Source organism: Gadus macrocephalus, chromosome 18 (genome assembly GCF_031168955.1).
Source record: "Gadus macrocephalus chromosome 18, ASM3116895v1".
In the NCBI taxonomy this organism is placed as follows: domain Eukaryota; kingdom Metazoa; phylum Chordata; class Actinopteri; order Gadiformes; family Gadidae; genus Gadus; species Gadus macrocephalus.
The window spans coordinates 20,477,595-20,498,812 of record NC_082399.1 but is presented as its reverse complement, the minus strand read 5'-3'; the positions used below and the strand labels follow the sequence as shown (position 1 = coordinate 20,498,812).

Here is a 21,218-nt window from a genome sequence, read left to right as displayed (position 1 = left end):
TGTGGCTGTCAAGTCATTTCTTCCCAGAAGCAACAAGATTCTCATAAGTAATAGCTTCGGAATATTAAGATAGCCTGGAAATCAAGAATCTTTAAACCGGGCACTGGTATCCGATTTTTTTTACAAACATTTTTACAATGCATGATACAATTTAGTTTCTTAAACTCTGTGCCCCAAGTGAGGCTCGAACTCACGACCTGCAGATCATGAGAATGAAGTGCTGCCTACTGCACCAACAAGGGAACCATTGAACAGCAAGAATCAGGCTTACAGCATTTTTTGTGCTAAGATTGATATCAAGTATAATAAAAATCCATGTTACACATATTATGATAAATCAATATGAAAAATTTAACTACTGTTGAACTCAATGAAGAATGCCATGTGTTATGGCTGTCAAGTCATTTCTTCTCAGAAGCCACAAGATTCTCATGAGTAATACCTTCAGAATATTAAGATAACCTGGAAATCAAGAATCTTTACACATGGCACTGATACCCGATTTCTTTTACAAACATTGGCACAATGCATGATACTTGATAGTTTCTAAAACTCTGTGCCCCGTGTGAGGCTCGAATTTACGACCTTCAGAATATGAGAATGAAGTGCTGCCTACTGCACCAACGAGGGAACCAGCGAACAGCAAGACTCAGGCTTAGAGCAATTTTTGTGCAAAGATTGATATTAAGTATAATAAAAATCCACGTAACACATATTTTGTTAAATCAATATGATAAATCCAACGACTGTTGTACTCAATTAAGAATACCATGTTTTATGGCTGTCAAGTCATTTCTTCTCAGAAGCCACAAGATTCTCACAAGTCTTACCTTCAGTATATTAAGACAGCCTGGAAATGAAGTTTCTTTCAACCGGGCACTGGTATCCAATTTTTTTACAAACATTTTTACAATGCATGATACTCGTTAGTTTCTAAAACACTATGCCCCGTGTGAGGCTCGAACTCACGACCTTCAGATTATGAGACTGACGCGCTACCTACTGCGCCAACGAGGCAGCAATAACATATCTATTCAGGCTCATACCAATTTTTGCGCTTAGATCGATTTAATGTATAATAGAAATCCATGTTACACATATAATGTTAAATCAATATGACAAATTGAACTACTGTTGTACACAATTAGGAATGCCATGTTTTGTGGCTGTCAAGTCATTTCTTCCCAGAAGCAACAAGATTCTCATAAGTAATAGCTTCGGAATATTAAGATAGCCTGGAAATCAAGAATCTTTAAACCGGGCACTGGTATCCGATTTTTTTTACAAATATTTTTACAATGCATGATACAATTTAGTTTCTTAAACTCTGTGCCCCAAGTGAGGCTCGAACTCACGACCTGCAGATCATGAGAATGAAGTGCTGCCTACTGCACCAACAAGGGAACCATTGAACAGCAAGAATCAGGCTTACAGCATTTTTTGTGCTAAGATTGATATCAAGTATAATAAAAATCCATGTTACACATATTATGATAAATCAATATGAAAAATTTAACTACTGTTGAACTCAATGAAGAATGCCATGTGTTATGGCTGTCAAGTCATTTCTTCTCAGAAGCCACAAGATTCTCATGAGTAATACCTTCAGAATATTAAGATAACCTGGAAATCAAGAATCTTTACACATGGCACTGATACCCGATTTCTTTTACAAACATTGGCACAATGCATGATACTTGATAGTTTCTAAAACTCTGTGCCCCGTGTGAGGCTCGAATTTACGACCTTCAGAATATGAGAATGAAGTGCTGCCTACTGCACCAACGAGGGAACCAGCGAACAGCAAGACTCAGGCTTAGAGCAATTTTTGTGCAAAGATTGATATTAAGTATAATAAAAATCCACGTAACACATATTTTGTTAAATCAATATGATAAATCCAACTACTGTTGTACTCAATTAAGAATACCATGTTTTATGGCTGTCAAGTCATTTCTTCTCAGAAGCCACAAGATTCTCACAAGTCTTACCTTCAGTATATTAAGACAGCCTGGAAATGAAGTTTCTTTCAACCGGGCACTGGTATCCGATTTTTTTACAAACATTTTTACAATGCATGATACTCGTTAGTTTCTAAAACACTATGCCCCGTGTGAGGCTCGAACTCACGACCTTCAGATTATGAGACTGACGCGCTACCTACTGCGCAAACGAGGCAGCAATAACATATCTATTCAGGCTCATACCAATTTTTGCGCTTAGATCGATTTAATGTATAATAGAAATCCATGTTACACATATAATGTTAAATCAATATGACAAATTGAACTACTGTTGTACACAATTAGGAATGCCATGTTTTGTGGCTGTCAAGTCATTTCTTCCCAGAAGCAACAAGATTCTCATAAGTAATAGCTTCGGAATATTAAGATAGCCTGGAAATCAAGAATCTTTTAACCGGGCACTGGTATCCGATTTTTTTTACAAACATTTTTACAATGCATGATACAATTTAGTTTCTTAAACTCTGCGCCCCAAGTGAGGCTCGAACTCACGACCTTCAGATCATGAGAATGAAGTGCTGCCTACTGCACCAACAAGGGAACCATTGAACAGCAAGAGTCAGGCTTACAGCATTTTTTGTGCTAAGATTGATATCAAGTATAATAAAAATCCATGTAACACATATTATGATAAATCAATATGAAAAATTTAACTACTGTTGAACTCAATGAAGAATGCCATGTGTTATGGCTGTCAAGTCATTTCTTCTCAGAAGCCACAAGATTCTCATGAGTAATACCTTCAGAATATTAAGATAACCTGGAAATCAAGAATCTTTACACATGGCACTGATACCCGATTTCTTTTACAAACATTGGCACAATGCATGATACTGGATAGTTTCTAAAACTCTGTGCCCCGTGTGAGGCTCGAATTTACGACCTTCAGAATATGAGAATGAAGTGCTGCCTACTGCACCAACGAGGGAACCAGCGAACAGCAAGACTCAGGCTTAGAGCAATTTTTGTGCAAAGATTGATATTAAGTATAATAAAAATCCACGTAACACATATTTTGTTAAATCAATATGATAAATCCAACTACTGTTGTACTCAATTAAGAATACCATGTTTTATGGCTGTCAAGTCATTTCTTCTCAGAAGCCACAAGATTCTCACAAGTCTTACCTTCAGTATATTAAGACAGCCTGGAAATGAAGTTTCTTTCAACCGGGCACTGGTATCCGATTTTTTTACAAACATTTTTACAATGCATGATACTCGTTAGTTTCTAAAATACTGTGCCCCGTGTGAGGCTCGAACTCACGACCTTCAGATTATGAGACTGACGCGCTGCCTACTGCGCCAACGAGGCAGCAATAACATAACTATTCAGGCTCATACCAATTTTTGCGCTTAGATCGATTTAATGTATAATAGAAATCCATGTTACACATATAATGTTAAATCAATATGAAAAATTTAACTACTGTTGAACTCAATGAAGAATGCCATGTGTTATGGCTGTCAAGTCATTTCTTCTCAGAAGCCACAAGATTCTCATGAGTAATACCTTCAGAATATTAAGATAACCTGGAAATCAAGAATCTTTACACATGGCACTGATACCCGATTTCTTTTACAAACATTGGCACAATGCATGATACTGGATAGTTTCTAAAACTCTGTGCCCCGTGTGAGGCTCGAATTTACGACCTTCAGAATATGAGAATGAAGTGCTGCCTACTGCACCAACGAGGGAACCAGCGAACAGCAAGACTCAGGCTTAGAGCAATTTTTGTGCAAAGATTGATATTAAGTATAATAAAAATCCACGTAACACATATTTTGTTAAATCAATATGATAAATCCAACTACTGTTGTACTCAATTAAGAATACCATGTTTTATGGCTGTCAAGTCATTTCTTCTCAGAAGCCACAAGATTCTCACAAGTCTTACCTTCAGTATATTAAGACAGCCTGGAAATGAAGTTTCTTTCAACCGGGCACTGGTATCCGATTTTTTTACAAACATTTTTACAATGCATGATACTCGTTAGTTTCTAAAATACTATGCCCCGTGTGAGGCTCGAACTCACGACCTTCAGATTATGAGACTGACGCGCTGCCTACTGCGCCAACGAGGCAGCAATAACATAACTATTCAGGCTCATACCAATTTTTGCGCTTAGATCGATTTAATGTATAATAGAAATCCATGTTACACATATAATGTTAAATCAATATGACAAATTGAACTACTGTTGTACACAATTAGGAATGCCATGTTTTGTGGCTGTCAAGTCATTTCTTCCCAGAAGCAACAAGATTCTCATAAGTAATAGCTTCGGAATATTAAGATAGCCTGGAAATCAAGAATCTTTAAACCGGGCACTGGTATCCGATTTTTTTTACAAACATTTTTACAATGCATGATACAATTTAGTTTCTTAAACTCTGTGCCCCAAGTGAGGCTCGAACTCACGACCTTCAGATCATGAGAATGAAGTGCTGCCTACTGCACCAACAAGGGAACCATTGAACAGCAAGAATCAGGCTTACAGCATTTTTTGTGCTAAGATTGATATCAAGTATAATAAAAATCCATGTTACACATATTATGATAAATCAATATGAAAAATTTAACTACTGTTGAACTCAATGAAGAATGCCATGTGTTATGGCTGTCAAGTCATTTCTTCTCAGAAGCCACAAGATTCTCATGAGTAATACCTTCAGAATATTAAGATAACCTGGAAATCAAGAATCTTTACACATGGCACTGATACCCGATTTCTTTTACAAACATTGGCACAATGCATGATACTTGATAGTTTCTAAAACTCTGTGCCCCGTGTGAGGCTCGAATTTACGACCTTCAGAATATGAGAATGAAGTGCTGCCTACTGCACCAACGAGGGAACCAGCGAACAGCAAGACTCAGGCTTAGAGCAATTTTTGTGCAAAGATTGATATTAAGTATAATAAAAATCCACGTAACACATATTTTGTTAAATCAATATGATAAATCCAACTACTGTTGTACTCAATTAAGAATACCATGTTTTATGGCTGTCAAGTCATTTCTTCTCAGAAGCCACAAGATTCTCACAAGTCTTACCTTCAGTATATTAAGACAGCCTGGAAATGAAGTTTCTTTCAACCGGGCACTGGTATCCGATTTTTTTACAAACATTTTTACAATGCATGATACTCGTTAGTTTCTAAAACACTATGCCCCGTGTGAGGCTCGAACTCACGACCTTCAGATTATGAGACTGACGCGCTACCTACTGCGCAAACGAGGCAGCAATAACATATCTATTCAGGCTCATACCAATTTTTGCGCTTAGATCGATTTAATGTATAATAGAAATCCATGTTACACATATAATGTTAAATCAATATGACAAATTGAACTACTGTTGTACACAATTAGGAATGCCATGTTTTGTGGCTGTCAAGTCATTTCTTCCCAGAAGCAACAAGATTCTCATAAGTAATAGCTTCGGAATATTAAGATAGCCTGGAAATCAAGAATCTTTTAACCGGGCACTGGTATCCGATTTTTTTTACAAACATTTTTACAATGCATGATACAATTTAGTTTCTTAAACTCTGCGCCCCAAGTGAGGCTCGAACTCACGACCTTCAGATCATGAGAATGAAGTGCTGCCTACTGCACCAACAAGGGAACCATTGAACAGCAAGAGTCAGGCTTACAGCATTTTTTGTGCTAAGATTGATATCAAGTATAATAAAAATCCATGTAACACATATTATGATAAATCAATATGAAAAATTTAACTACTGTTGAACTCAATGAAGAATGCCATGTGTTATGGCTGTCAAGTCATTTCTTCTCAGAAGCCACAAGATTCTCATGAGTAATACCTTCAGAATATTAAGATAACCTGGAAATCAAGAATCTTTACACATGGCACTGATACCCGATTTCTTTTACAAACATTGGCACAATGCATGATACTGGATAGTTTCTAAAACTCTGTGCCCCGTGTGAGGCTCGAATTTACGACCTTCAGAATATGAGAATGAAGTGCTGCCTACTGCACCAACGAGGGAACCAGCGAACAGCAAGACTCAGGCTTAGAGCAATTTTTGTGCAAAGATTGATATTAAGTATAATAAAAATCCACGTAACACATATTTTGTTAAATCAATATGATAAATCCAACTACTGTTGTACTCAATTAAGAATACCATGTTTTATGGCTGTCAAGTCATTTCTTCTCAGAAGCCACAAGATTCTCACAAGTCTTACCTTCAGTATATTAAGACAGCCTGGAAATGAAGTTTCTTTCAACCGGGCACTGGTATCCGATTTTTTTACAAACATTTTTACAATGCATGATACTCGTTAGTTTCTAAAATACTGTGCCCCGTGTGAGGCTCGAACTCACGACCTTCAGATTATGAGACTGACGCGCTGCCTACTGCGCCAACGAGGCAGCAATAACATAACTATTCAGGCTCATACCAATTTTTGCGCTTAGATCGATTTAATGTATAATAGAAATCCATGTTACACATATAATGTTAAATCAATATGAAAAATTTAACTACTGTTGAACTCAATGAAGAATGCCATGTGTTATGGCTGTCAAGTCATTTCTTCTCAGAAGCCACAAGATTCTCATGAGTAATACCTTCAGAATATTAAGATAACCTGGAAATCAAGAATCTTTACACATGGCACTGATACCCGATTTCTTTTACAAACATTGGCACAATGCATGATACTGGATAGTTTCTAAAACTCTGTGCCCCGTGTGAGGCTCGAATTTACGACCTTCAGAATATGAGAATGAAGTGCTGCCTACTGCACCAACGAGGGAACCAGCGAACAGCAAGACTCAGGCTTAGAGCAATTTTTGTGCAAAGATTGATATTAAGTATAATAAAAATCCACGTAACACATATTTTGTTAAATCAATATGATAAATCCAACTACTGTTGTACTCAATTAAGAATACCATGTTTTATGGCTGTCAAGTCATTTCTTCTCAGAAGCCACAAGATTCTCACAAGTCTTACCTTCAGTATATTAAGACAGCCTGGAAATGAAGTTTCTTTCAACCGGGCACTGGTATCCGATTTTTTTACAAACATTTTTACAATGCATGATACTCGTTAGTTTCTAAAATACTATGCCCCGTGTGAGGCTCGAACTCACGACCTTCAGATTATGAGACTGACGCGCTGCCTACTGCGCCAACGAGGCAGCAATAACATAACTATTCAGGCTCATACCAATTTTTGCGCTTAGATCGATTTAATGTATAATAGAAATCCATGTTACACATATAATGTTAAATCAATATGACAAATTGAACTACTGTTGTACACAATTAGGAATGCCATGTTTTGTGGCTGTCAAGTCATTTCTTCCCAGAAGCAACAAGATTCTCATAAGTAATAGCTTCGGAATATTAAGATAGCCTGGAAATCAAGAATCTTTAAACCGGGCACTGGTATCCGATTTTTTTTACAAACATTTTTACAATGCATGATACAATTTAGTTTCTTAAACTCTGTGCCCCAAGTGAGGCTCGAACTCACGACCTTCAGATCATGAGAATGAAGTGCTGCCTACTGCACCAACAAGGGAACCATTGAACAGCAAGAATCAGGCTTACAGCATTTTTTGTGCTAAGATTGATATCAAGTATAATAAAAATCCATGTTACACATATTATGATAAATCAATATGAAAAATTTAACTACTGTTGAACTCAATGAAGAATGCCATGTGTTATGGCTGTCAAGTCATTTCTTCTCAGAAGCCACAAGATTCTCATGAGTAATACCTTCAGAATATTAAGATAACCTGGAAATCAAGAATCTTTACACATGGCACTGATACCCGATTTCTTTTACAAACATTGGCACAATGCATGATACTGGATAGTTTCTAAAACTCTGTGCCCCGTGTGAGGCTCGAATTTACGACCTTCAGAATATGAGAATGAAGTGCTGCCTACTGCACCAACGAGGGAACCAGCGAACAGCAAGACTCAGGCTTAGAGCAATTTTTGTGCAAAGATTGATATTAAGTATAATAAAAATCCACGTAACACATATTTTGTTAAATCAATATGATAAATCCAACTACTGTTGTACTCAATTAAGAATACCATGTTTTATGGCTGTCAAGTCATTTCTTCTCAGAAGCCACAAGATTCTCACAAGTCTTACCTTCAGTATATTAAGACAGCCTGGAAATGAAGTTTCTTTCAACCGGGCACTGGTATCCGATTTTTTTACAAACATTTTTACAATGCATGATACTCGTTAGTTTCTAAAATACTATGCCCCGTGTGAGGCTCGAACTCACGACCTTCAGATTATGAGACTGACGCGCTGCCTACTGCGCCAACGAGGCAGCAATAACATAACTATTCAGGCTCATACCAATTTTTGCGCTTAGATCGATTTAATGTATAATAGAAATCCATGTTACACATATAATGTTAAATCAATATGAAAAATTTAACTACTGTTGAACTCAATGAAGAATGCCATGTGTTATGGCTGTCAAGTCATTTCTTCTCAGAAGCCACAAGATTCTCATGAGTAATACCTTCAGAATATTAAGATAACCTGGAAATCAAGAATCTTTACACATGGCACTGATACCCGATTTCTTTTACAAACATTGGCACAATGCATGATACTGGATAGTTTCTAAAACTCTGTGCCCCGTGTGAGGCTCGAATTTACGACCTTCAGAATATGAGAATGAAGTGCTGCCTACTGCACCAACGAGGGAACCAGCGAACAGCAAGACTCAGGCTTAGAGCAATTTTTGTGCAAAGATTGATATTAAGTATAATAAAAATCCACGTAACACATATTTTGTTAAATCAATATGATAAATCCAACTACTGTTGTACTCAATTAAGAATACCATGTTTTATGGCTGTCAAGTCATTTCTTCTCAGAAGCCACAAGATTCTCACAAGTCTTACCTTCAGTATATTAAGACAGCCTGGAAATGAAGTTTCTTTCAACCGGGCACTGGTATCCGATTTTTTTACAAACATTTTTACAATGCATGATACTCGTTAGTTTCTAAAATACTATGCCCCGTGTGAGGCTCGAACTCACGACCTTCAGATTATGAGACTGACGCGCTGCCTACTGCGCCAACGAGGCAGCAATAACATAACTATTCAGGCTCATACCAATTTTTGCGCTTAGATCAATTTAATGTATAATAGAAATCCATGTTACACATATAATGTTAAATCAATATGACAAATTGAACTACTGTTGTACACAATTAGGAATGCCATGTTTTGTGGCTGTCAAGTCATTTCTTCCCAGAAGCAACAAGATTCTCATAAGTAATAGCTTCGGAATATTAAGATAGCCTGGAAATCAAGAATCTTTAAACCGGGCACTGGTATCCGATTTTTTTTACAAACATTTTTACAATGCATGATACAATTTAGTTTCTTAAACTCTGCGCCCCAAGTGAGGCTCGAACTCACGACCTTCAGATCATGAGAATGAAGTGCTGCCTACTGCACCAACAAGGGAACCATTGAACAGCAAGAGTCAGGCTTACAGCATTTTTTGTGCTAAGATTGATATCAAGTATAATAAAAATCCATGTAACACATATTATGATAAATCAATATGAAAAATTTAACTACTGTTGAACTCAATGAAGAATGCCATGTGTTATGGCTGTCAAGTCATTTCTTCTCAGAAGCCACAAGATTCTCATGAGTAATACCTTCAGAATATTAAGATAACCTGGAAATCAAGAATCTTTACACATGGCACTGATACCCGATTTCTTTTACAAACATTGGCACAATGCATGATACTGGATAGTTTCTAAAACTCTGTGCCCCGTGTGAGGCTCGAATTTACGACCTTCAGAATATGAGAATGAAGTGCTGCCTACTGCACCAACGAGGGAACCAGCGAACAGCAAGACTCAGGCTTAGAGCAATTTTTGTGCAAAGATTGATATTAAGTATAATAAAAATCCACGTAACACATATTTTGTTAAATCAATATGATAAATCCAACTACTGTTGTACTCAATTAAGAATACCATGTTTTATGGCTGTCAAGTCATTTCTTCTCAGAAGCCACAAGATTCTCACAAGTCTTACCTTCAGTATATTAAGACAGCCTGGAAATGAAGTTTCTTTCAACCGGGCACTGGTATCCGATTTTTTTACAAACATTTTTACAATGCATGATACTCGTTAGTTTCTAAAATACTATGCCCCGTGTGAGGCTCGAACTCACGACCTTCAGATTATGAGACTGACGCGCTGCCTACTGCGCCAACGAGGCAGCAATAACATAACTATTCAGGCTCATACCAATTTTTGCGCTTAGATCGATTTAATGTATAATAGAAATCCATGTTACACATATAATGTTAAATCAATATGAAAAATTTAACTACTGTTGAACTCAATGAAGAATGCCATGTGTTATGGCTGTCAAGTCATTTCTTCTCAGAAGCCACAAGATTCTCATGAGTAATACCTTCAGAATATTAAGATAACCTGGAAATCAAGAATCTTTACACATGGCACTGATACCCGATTTCTTTTACAAACATTGGCACAATGCATGATACTGGATAGTTTCTAAAACTCTGTGCCCCGTGTGAGGCTCGAATTTACGACCTTCAGAATATGAGAATGAAGTGCTGCCTACTGCACCAACGAGGGAACCAGCGAACAGCAAGACTCAGGCTTAGAGCAATTTTTGTGCAAAGATTGATATTAAGTATAATAAAAATCCACGTAACACATATTTTGTTAAATCAATATGATAAATCCAACTACTGTTGTACTCAATTAAGAATACCATGTTTTATGGCTGTCAAGTCATTTCTTCTCAGAAGCCACAAGATTCTCACAAGTCTTACCTTCAGTATATTAAGACAGCCTGGAAATGAAGTTTCTTTCAACCGGGCACTGGTATCCGATTTTTTTACAAACATTTTTACAATGCATGATACTCGTTAGTTTCTAAAATACTATGCCCCGTGTGAGGCTCGAACTCACGACCTTCAGATTATGAGACTGACGCGCTGCCTACTGCGCCAACGAGGCAGCAATAACATAACTATTCAGGCTCATACCAATTTTTGCGCTTAGATCGATTTAATGTATAATAGAAATCCATGTTACACATATAATGTTAAATCAATATGACAAATTGAACTACTGTTGTACACAATTAGGAATGCCATGTTTTGTGGCTGTCAAGTCATTTCTTCCCAGAAGCAACAAGATTCTCATAAGTAATAGCTTCGGAATATTAAGATAGCCTGGAAATCAAGAATCTTTAAACCGGGCACTGGTATCCGATTTTTTTTACAAACATTTTTACAATGCATGATACAATTTAGTTTCTTAAACTCTGTGCCCCAAGTGAGGCTCGAACTCACGACCTTCAGATCATGAGAATGAAGTGCTGCCTACTGCACCAACAAGGGAACCATTGAACAGCAAGAATCAGGCTTACAGCATTTTTTGTGCTAAGATTGATATCAAGTATAATAAAAATCCATGTTACACATATTATGATAAATCAATATGAAAAATTTAACTACTGTTGAACTCAATGAAGAATGCCATGTGTTATGGCTGTCAAGTCATTTCTTCTCAGAAGCCACAAGATTCTCATGAGTAATACCTTCAGAATATTAAGATAACCTGGAAATCAAGAATCTTTACACATGGCACTGATACCCGATTTCTTTTACAAACATTGGCACAATGCATGATACTGGATAGTTTCTAAAACTCTGTGCCCCGTGTGAGGCTCGAATTTACGACCTTCAGAATATGAGAATGAAGTGCTGCCTACTGCACCAACGAGGGAACCAGCGAACAGCAAGACTCAGGCTTAGAGCAATTTTTGTGCAAAGATTGATATTAAGTATAATAAAATTCCACGTAACACATATTTTGTTAAATCAATATGATAAATCCAACTACTGTTGTACTCAATTAAGAATACCATGTTTTATGGCTGTCAAGTCATTTCTTCTCAGAAGCCACAAGATTCTCACAAGTCTTACCTTCAGTATATTAAGACAGCCTGGAAATGAAGTTTCTTTCAACCGGGCACTGGTATCCGATTTTTTTACAAACATTTTTACAATGCATGATACTCGTTAGTTTCTAAAATACTATGCCCCGTGTGAGGCTCGAACTCACGACCTTCAGATTATGAGACTGACGCGCTGCCTACAGCGCCAACGAGGCAGCAATAACATAACTATTCAGGCTCATACCAATTTTTGCGCTTAGATCGATTTAATGTATAATAGAAATCCATGTTACACATATAATGTTAAATCAATATGAAAAATTTAACTACTGTTGAACTCAATGAAGAATGCCATGTGTTATGGCTGTCAAGTCATTTCTTCTCAGAAGCCACAAGATTCTCATGAGTAATACCTTCAGAATATTAAGATAACCTGGAAATCAAGAATCTTTACACATGGCACTGATACCCGATTTCTTTTACAAACATTGGCACAATGCATGATACTGGATAGTTTCTAAAACTCTGTGCCCCGTGTGAGGCTCGAATTTACGACCTTCAGAATATGAGAATGAAGTGCTGCCTACTGCACCAACGAGGGAACCAGCGAACAGCAAGACTCAGGCTTAGAGCAATTTTTGTGCAAAGATTGATATTAAGTATAATAAAAATCCACGTAACACATATTTTGTTAAATCAATATGATAAATCCAACTACTGTTGTACTCAATTAAGAATACCATGTTTTATGGCTGTCAAGTCATTTCTTCTCAGAAGCCACAAGATTCTCACAAGTCTTACCTTCAGTATATTAAGACAGCCTGGAAATGAAGTTTCTTTCAACCGGGCACTGGTATCCGATTTTTTTACAAACATTTTTACAATGCATGATACTCGTTAGTTTCTAAAATACTATGCCCCGTGTGAGGCTCGAACTCACGACCTTCAGATTATGAGACTGACGCGCTGCCTACAGCGCCAACGAGGCAGCAATAACATAACTATTCAGGCTCATACCAATTTTTGCGCTTAGATCGATTTAATGTATAATAGAAATCCATGTTACACATATAATGTTAAATCAATATGAAAAATTTAACTACTGTTGAACTCAATGAAGAATGCCATGTGTTATGGCTGTCAAGTCATTTCTTCTCAGAAGCCACAAGATTCTCATGAGTAATACCTTCAGAATATTAAGATAACCTGGAAATCAAGAATCTTTACACATGGCACTGATACCCGATTTCTTTTACAAACATTGGCACAATGCATGATACTGGATAGTTTCTAAAACTCTGTGCCCCGTGTGAGGCTCGAATTTACGACCTTCAGAATATGAGAATGAAGTGCTGCCTACTGCACCAACGAGGGAACCAGCGAACAGCAAGACTCAGGCTTAGAGCAATTTTTGTGCAAAGATTGATATTAAGTATAATAAAAATCCACGTAACACATATTTTGTTAAATCAATATGATAAATCCAACTACTGTTGTACTCAATTAAGAATACCATGTTTTATGGCTGTCAAGTCATTTCTTCTCAGAAGCCACAAGATTCTCACAAGTCTTACCTTCAGTATATTAAGACAGCCTGGAAATGAAGTTTCTTTCAACCGGGCACTGGTATCCGATTTTTTTACAAACATTTTTACAATGCATGATACTCGTTAGTTTCTAAAATACTATGCCCCGTGTGAGGCTCGAACTCACGACCTTCAGATTATGAGACTGACGCGCTGCCTACTGCGCCAACGAGGCAGCAATAACATAACTATTCAGGCTCATACCAATTTTTGCGCTTAGATCAATTTAATGTATAATAGAAATCCATGTTACACATATAATGTTAAATCAATATGACAAATTGAACTACTGTTGTACACAATTAGGAATGCCATGTTTTGTGGCTGTCAAGTCATTTCTTCCCAGAAGCAACAAGATTCTCATAAGTAATAGCTTCGGAATATTAAGATAGCCTGGAAATCAAGAATCTTTAAACCGGGCACTGGTATCCGATTTTTTTTACAAACATTATTACAATGCATGATACAATTTAGTTTCTTAAACTCTGTGCCCCAAGTGAGGCTCGAACTCACGACCTTCAGATCATGAGAATGAAGTGCTGCCTACTGCACCAACAAGGGAACCATTGAACAGCAAGAATCAGGCTTACAGCATTTTTTGTGCTAAGATTGATATCAAGTATAATAAAAATCCATGTTACACATATTATGATAAATCAATATGAAAAATTTAACTACTGTTGAACTCAATGAAGAATGCCATGTGTTATGGCTGTCAAGTCATTTCTTCTCAGAAGCCACAAGATTCTCATGAGTAATACCTTCAGAATATTAAGATAACCTGGAAATCAAGAATCTTTACACATGGCACTGATACCCGATTTCTTTTACAAACATTGGCACAATGCATGATACTTGATAGTTTCTAAAACTCTGTGCCCCGTGTGAGGCTCGAATTTACGACCTTCAGAATATGAGAACGAAGTGCTGCCTACTGCACCAACGAGGGAACCAGCGAACAGCAAGACTCAGGCTTAGAGCAATTTTTGTGCAAAGATTGATATTAAGTATAATAAAAATCCACGTAACACATATTTTGTTAAATCAATATGATAAATCCAACTACTGTTGTACTCAATTAAGAATACCATGTTTTATGGCTGTCAAGTCATTTCTTCTCAGAAGCCACAAGATTCTCACAAGTCTTACCTTCAGTATATTAAGACAGCCTGGAAATGAAGTTTCTTTCAACCGGGCACTGGTATCCGATTTTTTTACAAACATTTTTACAATGCATGATACTCGTTAGTTTCTAAAACACTATGCCCCGTGTGAGGCTCGAACTCACGACCTTCAGATTATGAGACTGACGCGCTGCCTACTGCGCCAACGAGGCAGCAATAACACAACTATTCAGGCTCATACCAATTTTTGCGCTTAGATCGATTTGATGTATAATAGAAATCCATGTTACACATATAATGTTAAATCAATATGACAAATTGAACTACTGTTGTACACAATTAGGAATGCCATGTTTTGTGGCTGTCAAGTCATTTCTTCCCAGAAGCAACAAGATTCTCATAAGTAATAGCTTCGGAATATTAAGATAGCCTGGAAATCAAGAATCTTTAAACCGGGCACTGGTATCCGATTTTTTTTACAAACATTTTTACAATGCATGATACAATTTAGTTTCTTAAACTCTGTGCCCCAAGTGAGGCTCGAACTCACGACCTTCAGATCATGAGAATGAAGTGCTGCCTACTGCACCAACAAGGGAACCATTGAACAGCAAGAATCAGGCTTACAGCATTTTTTGTGCTAAGATTGATATCAAGTATAATAAAAATCCATGTTACACATATTATGATAAATCAATATGAAAAATTTAACTACTGTTGAACTCAATGAAGAATGCCATGTGTTATGGCTGTCAAGTCATTTCTTCTCAGAAGCCACAAGATTCTCATGAGTAATACCTTCAGAATATTAAGATAACCTGGAAATCAAGAATCTTTACACATGGCACTGATACCCGATTTCTTTTACAAACATTGGCACAATGCATGATACTTGATAGTTTCTAAAACTCTGTGCCCCGTGTGAGGCTCGAATTTACGACCTTCAGAATATGAGAATGAAGTGCTGCCTACTGCACCAACGAGGGAACCAGCGAACAGCAAGACTCAGGCTTAGAGCAATTTTTGTGCAAAGATTGATATTAAGTATAATAAAAATCCACGTAACACATATTTTGTTAAATCGATATGATAAATCCAACTACTGTTGTACTCAATTAAGAATACCATGTTTTATGGCTGTCAAGTCATTTCTTCTCAGAAGCCACAAGATTCTCACAAGTCTTACCTTCAGTATATTAAGACAGCCTGGAAATGAAGTTTCTTTCAACCGGGCACTGGTATCCGATTTTTTTACAAACATTTTTACAATGCATGATACTCGTTAGTTTCTAAAACACTATGCCCCGTGTGAGGCTCGAACTCACGACCTTCAGATTATGAGACTGACGCGCTGCCTACTGCGCCAACGAGGCAGCAATAACATAACTATTCAGGCTCATACCAATTTTTGCGCTTAGATCGATTTAATGTATAATAGAAATCCATGTTACACGTATAATGTTAAATCAATATGACAAATTGAACTACTGTTGTACACAATTAGGAATGCCATGTTTTGTGGCTGTCAAGTCATTTCTTCCCAGAAGCAACAAGATTCTCATAAGTAATAGCTTCGGAATATTAAGATAGCCTGGAAATCAAGAATCTTTAAACCGGGCACTGGTATCCGATTTTTTTTACAAATATTTTTACAATGCATGATACAATTTAGTTTCTTAAACTCTGTGCCCCAAGTGAGGCTCGAACTCACGACCTGCAGATCATGAGAATGAAGTGCTGCCTACTGCACCAACAAGGGAACCATTGAACAGCAAGAATCAGGCTTACAGCATTTTTTGTGCTAAGATTGATATCAAGTATAATAAAAATCCATGTTACACATATTATGATGAATCAATATGAAAAATTTAACTACTGTTGAACTCAATGAAGAATGCCATGTGTTATGGCTGTCAAGTCATTTCTTCTCAGAAGCCACAAGATTCTCATGAGTAATACCTTCAGAATATTAAGATAACCTGGAAATCAAGAATCTTTACACATGGCACTGATACCCGATTTCTTTTACAAACATTGGCACAATGCATGATACTTGATAGTTTCTAAAACTCTGTGCCCCGTGTGAGGCTCGAATTTACGACCTTCAGAATATGAGAACGAAGTGCTGCCTACTGCACCAACGAGGGAACCAGCGAACAGCAAGACTCAGGCTTAGAGCAATTTTTGTGCAAAGATTGATATTAAGTATAATAAAAATCCACGTAACACATATTTTGTTAAATCAATATGATAAATCCAACTACTGTTGTACTCAATTAAGAATACCATGTTTTATGGCTGTCAAGTCATTTCTTCTCAGAAGCCACAAGATTCTCACAAGTCTTACCTTCAGTATATTAAGACAGCCTGGAAATGAAGTTTCTTTCAACCGGGCACTGGTATCCGATTTTTTTACAATGCATGATACTCGTTAGTTTCTAAAACACTATGCCCCGTGTGAGGCTCGAACTCACGACCTTCAGATTATGAGACTGACGCGCTGCCTACTGCGCCAAAGCTGGGGAACAATAGTCTTTTAAGGGGGGGGAAGAAGGAAGGAAAGGGGGGAGAAGGGGGGGAGAAGAAAAGGAAGGAAAAAGAGAGGAAAAAGAGAGGAAAAAGGGAGAAAAAGAGAGAAAAAGGGGAAAGGGAAGGGAATGAGAGAAATTTAGGACATAAATTACAAAAAAAACATTTCATGACATAAAAAACAAATAAAAACCTGAGAATGTGGAGTTTTGTTTGCAATTCTTCAGCCTTGGAACAGAAGGTCGGCGGTTCAAGTCCCACCAGTGACAAAAAAAATGTTTGGTTCATTCATGGATGTACTCAAGATCTCTCAAATATAATTACCCTTGCCCTCCATTGACACACATATGCACTTATTTTAATGGGAATATTCTAATTACTATGTTACTTTCTATTCCACTATTGTTGTAGCCATACAGCTATTCACAGCACACCTGTGCACTCTTTAGCAAGCTACTTGTTTAGTTATTATTTGTATTGTGACCTGTGGGCTCAATTTAGCCTCCATCTTCAACCTACAAGTATTTCAACTATAAATCATTTTGTGTGCATATTATATTGCAATAGTAGTATGGTGCTTCCTCTTGTGGAGTGGATCTGGCTAATGATTCGAATAAGATGACCAGCAAATAATTCTTAAAACATTTGTTAATATATAAACATGTTTATTTTAACATATAACATAGATAGTATACAACACTGGTGATCTTATTTCCTCCCCTCCGCCAACCACTGCTCCTTGGTCAGGGACTCGGAGGAGGGGCAGGGTGCATAAAAAAGCGGTCTGGTGACGGGACCTGGTTGTAGATGAGGGCAGGAACCGGTGGCTCATACCAGAGCTGGACGTCCGGGCGCAGCCGCTGGTTCCTCCACAGCGTGGACGCAATCCAGCGCTGGTCCTGCTGGGGAATGGTCTTCCTCATTTCCACCTGCAGCCAGAACTGATCTGGAGCAGCAAGAGGAGGAGCAGGGAGGGGACCAGGAGGAGCAGGGAGGAGACCAGGAGGAGCAGGGAGGGGACCAGGAGGAGCAGGGAGGAGACCAGGAGGAGCAGGGAGGGGACCAGGAGGAGCAGGGAGGAGACCAGGAGGAGCAGGGAGGAGACCAGGAGGAGCAGGGAGGGGACCAGGAGGAGCAGGGAGGAGACCTGGAGGAGCAGGGAGGGGACCAGGAGGAGCAGGGAGGGGACCAGGAGGAGCAGGGAGGGGACCAGGAGGAGCAGGGAGGGGACCAGGAGGAGCAGGGCTCATATCTGATACAACCTACATAAAGAAAATGAAAAAAATCATAAATCATCTATCCGCTACACGCTACAGTATGTAAGACCTGTATAGAGGTTATTACAGTTGCACTAACAAGAGGAGAAGAGCTGGTCCTCACCGCCGACATGACAGGGCTGGATGGAGGCAGAGAGAAAGGGGAGACAGGCCTGTAGAAGCTGGGACTGGAAGGGGGCGTCACTCGAGGTGGGGTAGCGGATGGAGTGCTTCTCCCAGACGGGACAGTGGCAGGGCTGGAGGGACGCTGGGAAGAGGGGGAAACGGAGCCGATGAAGTACAATTACAAAACAAGGATAGTGTTGGCTGTATGGCTGTGTTCTAAGGCATCAGGCACAGCTATAGGTACATCAATTACCTCAACAGGACTCCTAGTCAGATTGACATTCGGCTTGGCTGCAGCAGACAAAGTCCCACCGAACCGGGCTTTCTCAAACTGAAAATCAACCAAGAATAGTCTTAATAAAATGGTGTTAAAAATGGCATTATACACACCAGTGATACGCATGAAAGTTATGTAAACACACAGATCTGAGATGAGTTGATCATGGCTAACCAGGTGAATGACATGGTATTTAATGTGATGGAAATATTCACCATCGCCAGCGTCAATGCAGGCCTCCCAGGGCTCCGTGCAGGCGCAGCAGAGGTGGAGGCAGAGGTAGCTGCAGGGCTTCTCACAGACTGACAGACAGAAACAATAAAACCATTAAACACGCATTAATACTAATGGGATTTTGTCCACATCACAAGTCGTAAGCCTACAAAATGCATTTATTTCACCAGGCTCTCAATATTACCTGCTGGGGGTGAAAGCCACAGGTACATGTCTGCGCTACCCTTAAGATAGAGGTCTGCCCACGCAGCATCGTGGGACACTACTCAATCTGTAATTAATTGAAATGAATGATTTACTTAGACACAATCGGTTCACTTTGGAGTTTTGGTTTACTGTTGGGGCAAAGTTTACCTTCTGGTAGAGGTTGTGCCACTTGGCCTGTTTCGGAGATGGCCTGTTCCCTGCACAGGGAACAGGACCCCGTGGCTCGATGCTTCTTAGTAGACATCTGAAGACAAGGGGAAGAATGGCCAAGTTACCATACATTGTCAAAGACATATGCTATACATATATATACATATGTGTGTGTGTGTGTGTGTGTGTGTGTGTGTGTGTGTGTGTGTGTGTGTGTGTGTGTGTGTGTGTGTGTGTGTGTGTGTGTGTGTGTGTGTGTGTGTGTGTGTGTGTGTGTGTGTGTGTGTGTGTGTGTACAAACTAGGACTCATCATATTTGGTATGGGACAGTTACCTTTACCTACCTTTACACTTCATGAATCATATGATACATACAAAATAATCCCTAGGATATCCCCATGTAATTTAAAATGGTTGTTTACCGTACAGGTGAATTAAAATGGTCGTTCACCGTAATCGTACTACTAGTTCCTACTGAGGCTGACATGCAATAAGTTAACAAGAAGTTGACCCAAGTGAGTAAAGTTAAACCGATGCTAACATGCTAGTAAATTAACCAAAGTCAGTGAAATGACAAGGAAAATTAGTGACATGTCCGGACAAGGTAAGACAATCCGCACGGTCAGACTTTTGGATAAAGTAATACCAATATTCAGTAGAACGAATTTATAACGTCGATCATTTCCGCGATTTATTGGTTCTTAAATGTAAAGCATTTGTTGTAATGTAAATTACAAACAGTTACATTGCAGACTAGTTTTCAGAAGAGCGTAATTACTACCGTTAATACCGCTACCTTTTCCAGAGCATGACCTGTCCGAATTTATAAGGTGGATCATTTCCGCGATTGGATGTGTTAAATGTGTCAAATGTGTTTTAATGTAATTCAAAACCGTACCTTACATAGTCGTTTTCAGGAATGCTGAAAACGTGTGTGTTGTTCTACAGTTTAAATCCATTCCGCATTCGGAGCGTCGCTAGCCTGTCCGTGATTGGCTTAGCGCAGGGAGAGAAATGGACAGGGGAACGTGTGATTGGTCATTCTGGTGAAAAGATATGGAAGAGAAATGGAGAGAAATGGACAGTGGAACGTGTGATTGGTCATTCTGGTGAAAAGATATTGGAATTCCGATGATTTGGTTGGACGATCCTGAATCTAGAAAGCAGACGGATCGGATTTAGGTAGCGCCAACGAGGCAGCCATAACATGCCAATTCAGGCTCATACCAATTTTTGCGCTTAGATCGATTTAATGTATAATAGAAATCCATGTTACACATATAATGTCAAATCAATATGACAAATTGAACTACTGTTGTACACAATTAGGAATGCCATGTTTTATGGCTGTCAAGTCATTTCTTCCCAGAAGCAACAAGATTCTCATAAGTAATAGCTTCGGAATATTAAGATAGCCTGGAAATCAAGAATCTTTAAACCGGGCACTGGTATCCGATTTTTTTTACAAACATTTTTACAATGCATGATACAATTTAGTTTCTTAAACTCTGCGCCCCAAGTGAGGCTCGAACTCACGACCTTCAGATCATGAGAATGAAGTGCTGCCTACTGCACCAACAAGGGAACCATTGAACAGCAAGAGTCAGGCTTACAGCATTTTTTGTGCTAAGATTGATATCAAGTATAATAAAAATCCATGTTACACATATTATGATAAATCAATATGAAAAATTTAACTACTGTTGAA

General features: G+C 38.4%; 1 protein-coding gene and 12 non-coding genes across 14 annotated transcripts; all 13 read right to left on the bottom strand.

Annotated features, from left to right (window-relative positions):
• Nucleotides 1-944: 944 nt before the first annotated feature.
• On the bottom strand, nucleotides 945-1,017 carry trnam-cau (transfer RNA methionine (anticodon CAU)). The gene has a single exon. It is a non-coding gene; the product is annotated as a tRNA-Met (tRNA).
• Nucleotides 1,018-3,266: 2,249 nt separating this feature from the next.
• Nucleotides 3,267-3,339, bottom strand: trnam-cau (transfer RNA methionine (anticodon CAU)). Its single transcript has one exon. It is a non-coding gene; the product is annotated as a tRNA-Met (tRNA).
• Nucleotides 3,340-4,039: 700 nt separating this feature from the next.
• trnam-cau (transfer RNA methionine (anticodon CAU)) lies at nucleotides 4,040-4,112 on the bottom strand. Its single transcript has one exon. It is a non-coding gene; the product is annotated as a tRNA-Met (tRNA).
• A 2,249-nt stretch (nucleotides 4,113-6,361) lies between these two features.
• trnam-cau (transfer RNA methionine (anticodon CAU)) lies at nucleotides 6,362-6,434 on the bottom strand. Its single transcript has one exon. It is a non-coding gene; the product is annotated as a tRNA-Met (tRNA).
• Nucleotides 6,435-7,134: 700 nt separating this feature from the next.
• Nucleotides 7,135-7,207, bottom strand: trnam-cau (transfer RNA methionine (anticodon CAU)). The gene has a single exon. It is a non-coding gene; the product is annotated as a tRNA-Met (tRNA).
• Nucleotides 7,208-8,295: 1,088 nt separating this feature from the next.
• On the bottom strand, nucleotides 8,296-8,368 carry trnam-cau (transfer RNA methionine (anticodon CAU)). Its single transcript has one exon. It is a non-coding gene; the product is annotated as a tRNA-Met (tRNA).
• Nucleotides 8,369-9,068: 700 nt separating this feature from the next.
• trnam-cau (transfer RNA methionine (anticodon CAU)) lies at nucleotides 9,069-9,141 on the bottom strand. The gene has a single exon. It is a non-coding gene; the product is annotated as a tRNA-Met (tRNA).
• A 1,088-nt stretch (nucleotides 9,142-10,229) lies between these two features.
• Nucleotides 10,230-10,302, bottom strand: trnam-cau (transfer RNA methionine (anticodon CAU)). Its single transcript has one exon. It is a non-coding gene; the product is annotated as a tRNA-Met (tRNA).
• Nucleotides 10,303-11,002: 700 nt separating this feature from the next.
• trnam-cau (transfer RNA methionine (anticodon CAU)) lies at nucleotides 11,003-11,075 on the bottom strand. Its single transcript has one exon. It is a non-coding gene; the product is annotated as a tRNA-Met (tRNA).
• A 2,634-nt stretch (nucleotides 11,076-13,709) lies between these two features.
• trnam-cau (transfer RNA methionine (anticodon CAU)) lies at nucleotides 13,710-13,782 on the bottom strand. Its single transcript has one exon. It is a non-coding gene; the product is annotated as a tRNA-Met (tRNA).
• Nucleotides 13,783-14,870: 1,088 nt separating this feature from the next.
• On the bottom strand, nucleotides 14,871-14,943 carry trnam-cau (transfer RNA methionine (anticodon CAU)). The gene has a single exon. It is a non-coding gene; the product is annotated as a tRNA-Met (tRNA).
• A 1,088-nt stretch (nucleotides 14,944-16,031) lies between these two features.
• trnam-cau (transfer RNA methionine (anticodon CAU)) lies at nucleotides 16,032-16,104 on the bottom strand. Its single transcript has one exon. It is a non-coding gene; the product is annotated as a tRNA-Met (tRNA).
• A 1,523-nt stretch (nucleotides 16,105-17,627) lies between these two features.
• Nucleotides 17,628-19,585, bottom strand: LOC132446791 (uncharacterized). Of its 2 annotated transcripts, none has more exons than XM_060037250.1 (6): nucleotides 19,508-19,585; nucleotides 19,338-19,424; nucleotides 19,135-19,221; nucleotides 18,896-18,973; nucleotides 18,641-18,784; nucleotides 17,628-18,522 (listed from the first exon to the last, which is right to left on the bottom strand). In XM_060037250.1, the coding sequence occupies exons 2-6, from the start codon at nucleotides 19,404-19,406 to the stop codon at nucleotides 18,004-18,006; spliced, it is 897 nt and encodes a 298-aa protein (XP_059893233.1). In that variant the 5' UTR covers nucleotides 19,407-19,424; nucleotides 19,508-19,585; the 3' UTR covers nucleotides 17,628-18,003. The 2 variants fall into 2 exon arrangements, with proteins under 2 accessions (XP_059893233.1, XP_059893234.1); XM_060037251.1 differs by having other exon boundaries at nucleotides 17,637-18,522; nucleotides 18,617-18,784; nucleotides 19,135-19,210.
• Between the last annotated feature and the right edge of the window lie 1,633 nt (nucleotides 19,586-21,218).

What these genes read in the sequence shown, in the direction of transcription:
- LOC132446791 (XM_060037250.1), bottom strand. Translation starts at nt 19,406, where the DNA reads ATGCTGCGTGGGCAGACCTCTATCTTAAGGGTAGCGCAGACATGTACC. An exon ending in GTGGCTTTCACCCCCAGCAG is followed by an intron (nt 19,222 to 19,337) that starts GTAATATTGAGA and finishes TCTGTCTGTCAG; the next exon opens with TCTGTGAGAAGCCCTGCAGC. An exon ending in CTGCATTGACGCTGGCGATG is followed by an intron (nt 18,974 to 19,134) that starts GTGAATATTTCC and finishes GTTGATTTTCAG; the next exon opens with TTTGAGAAAGCCCGGTTCGG.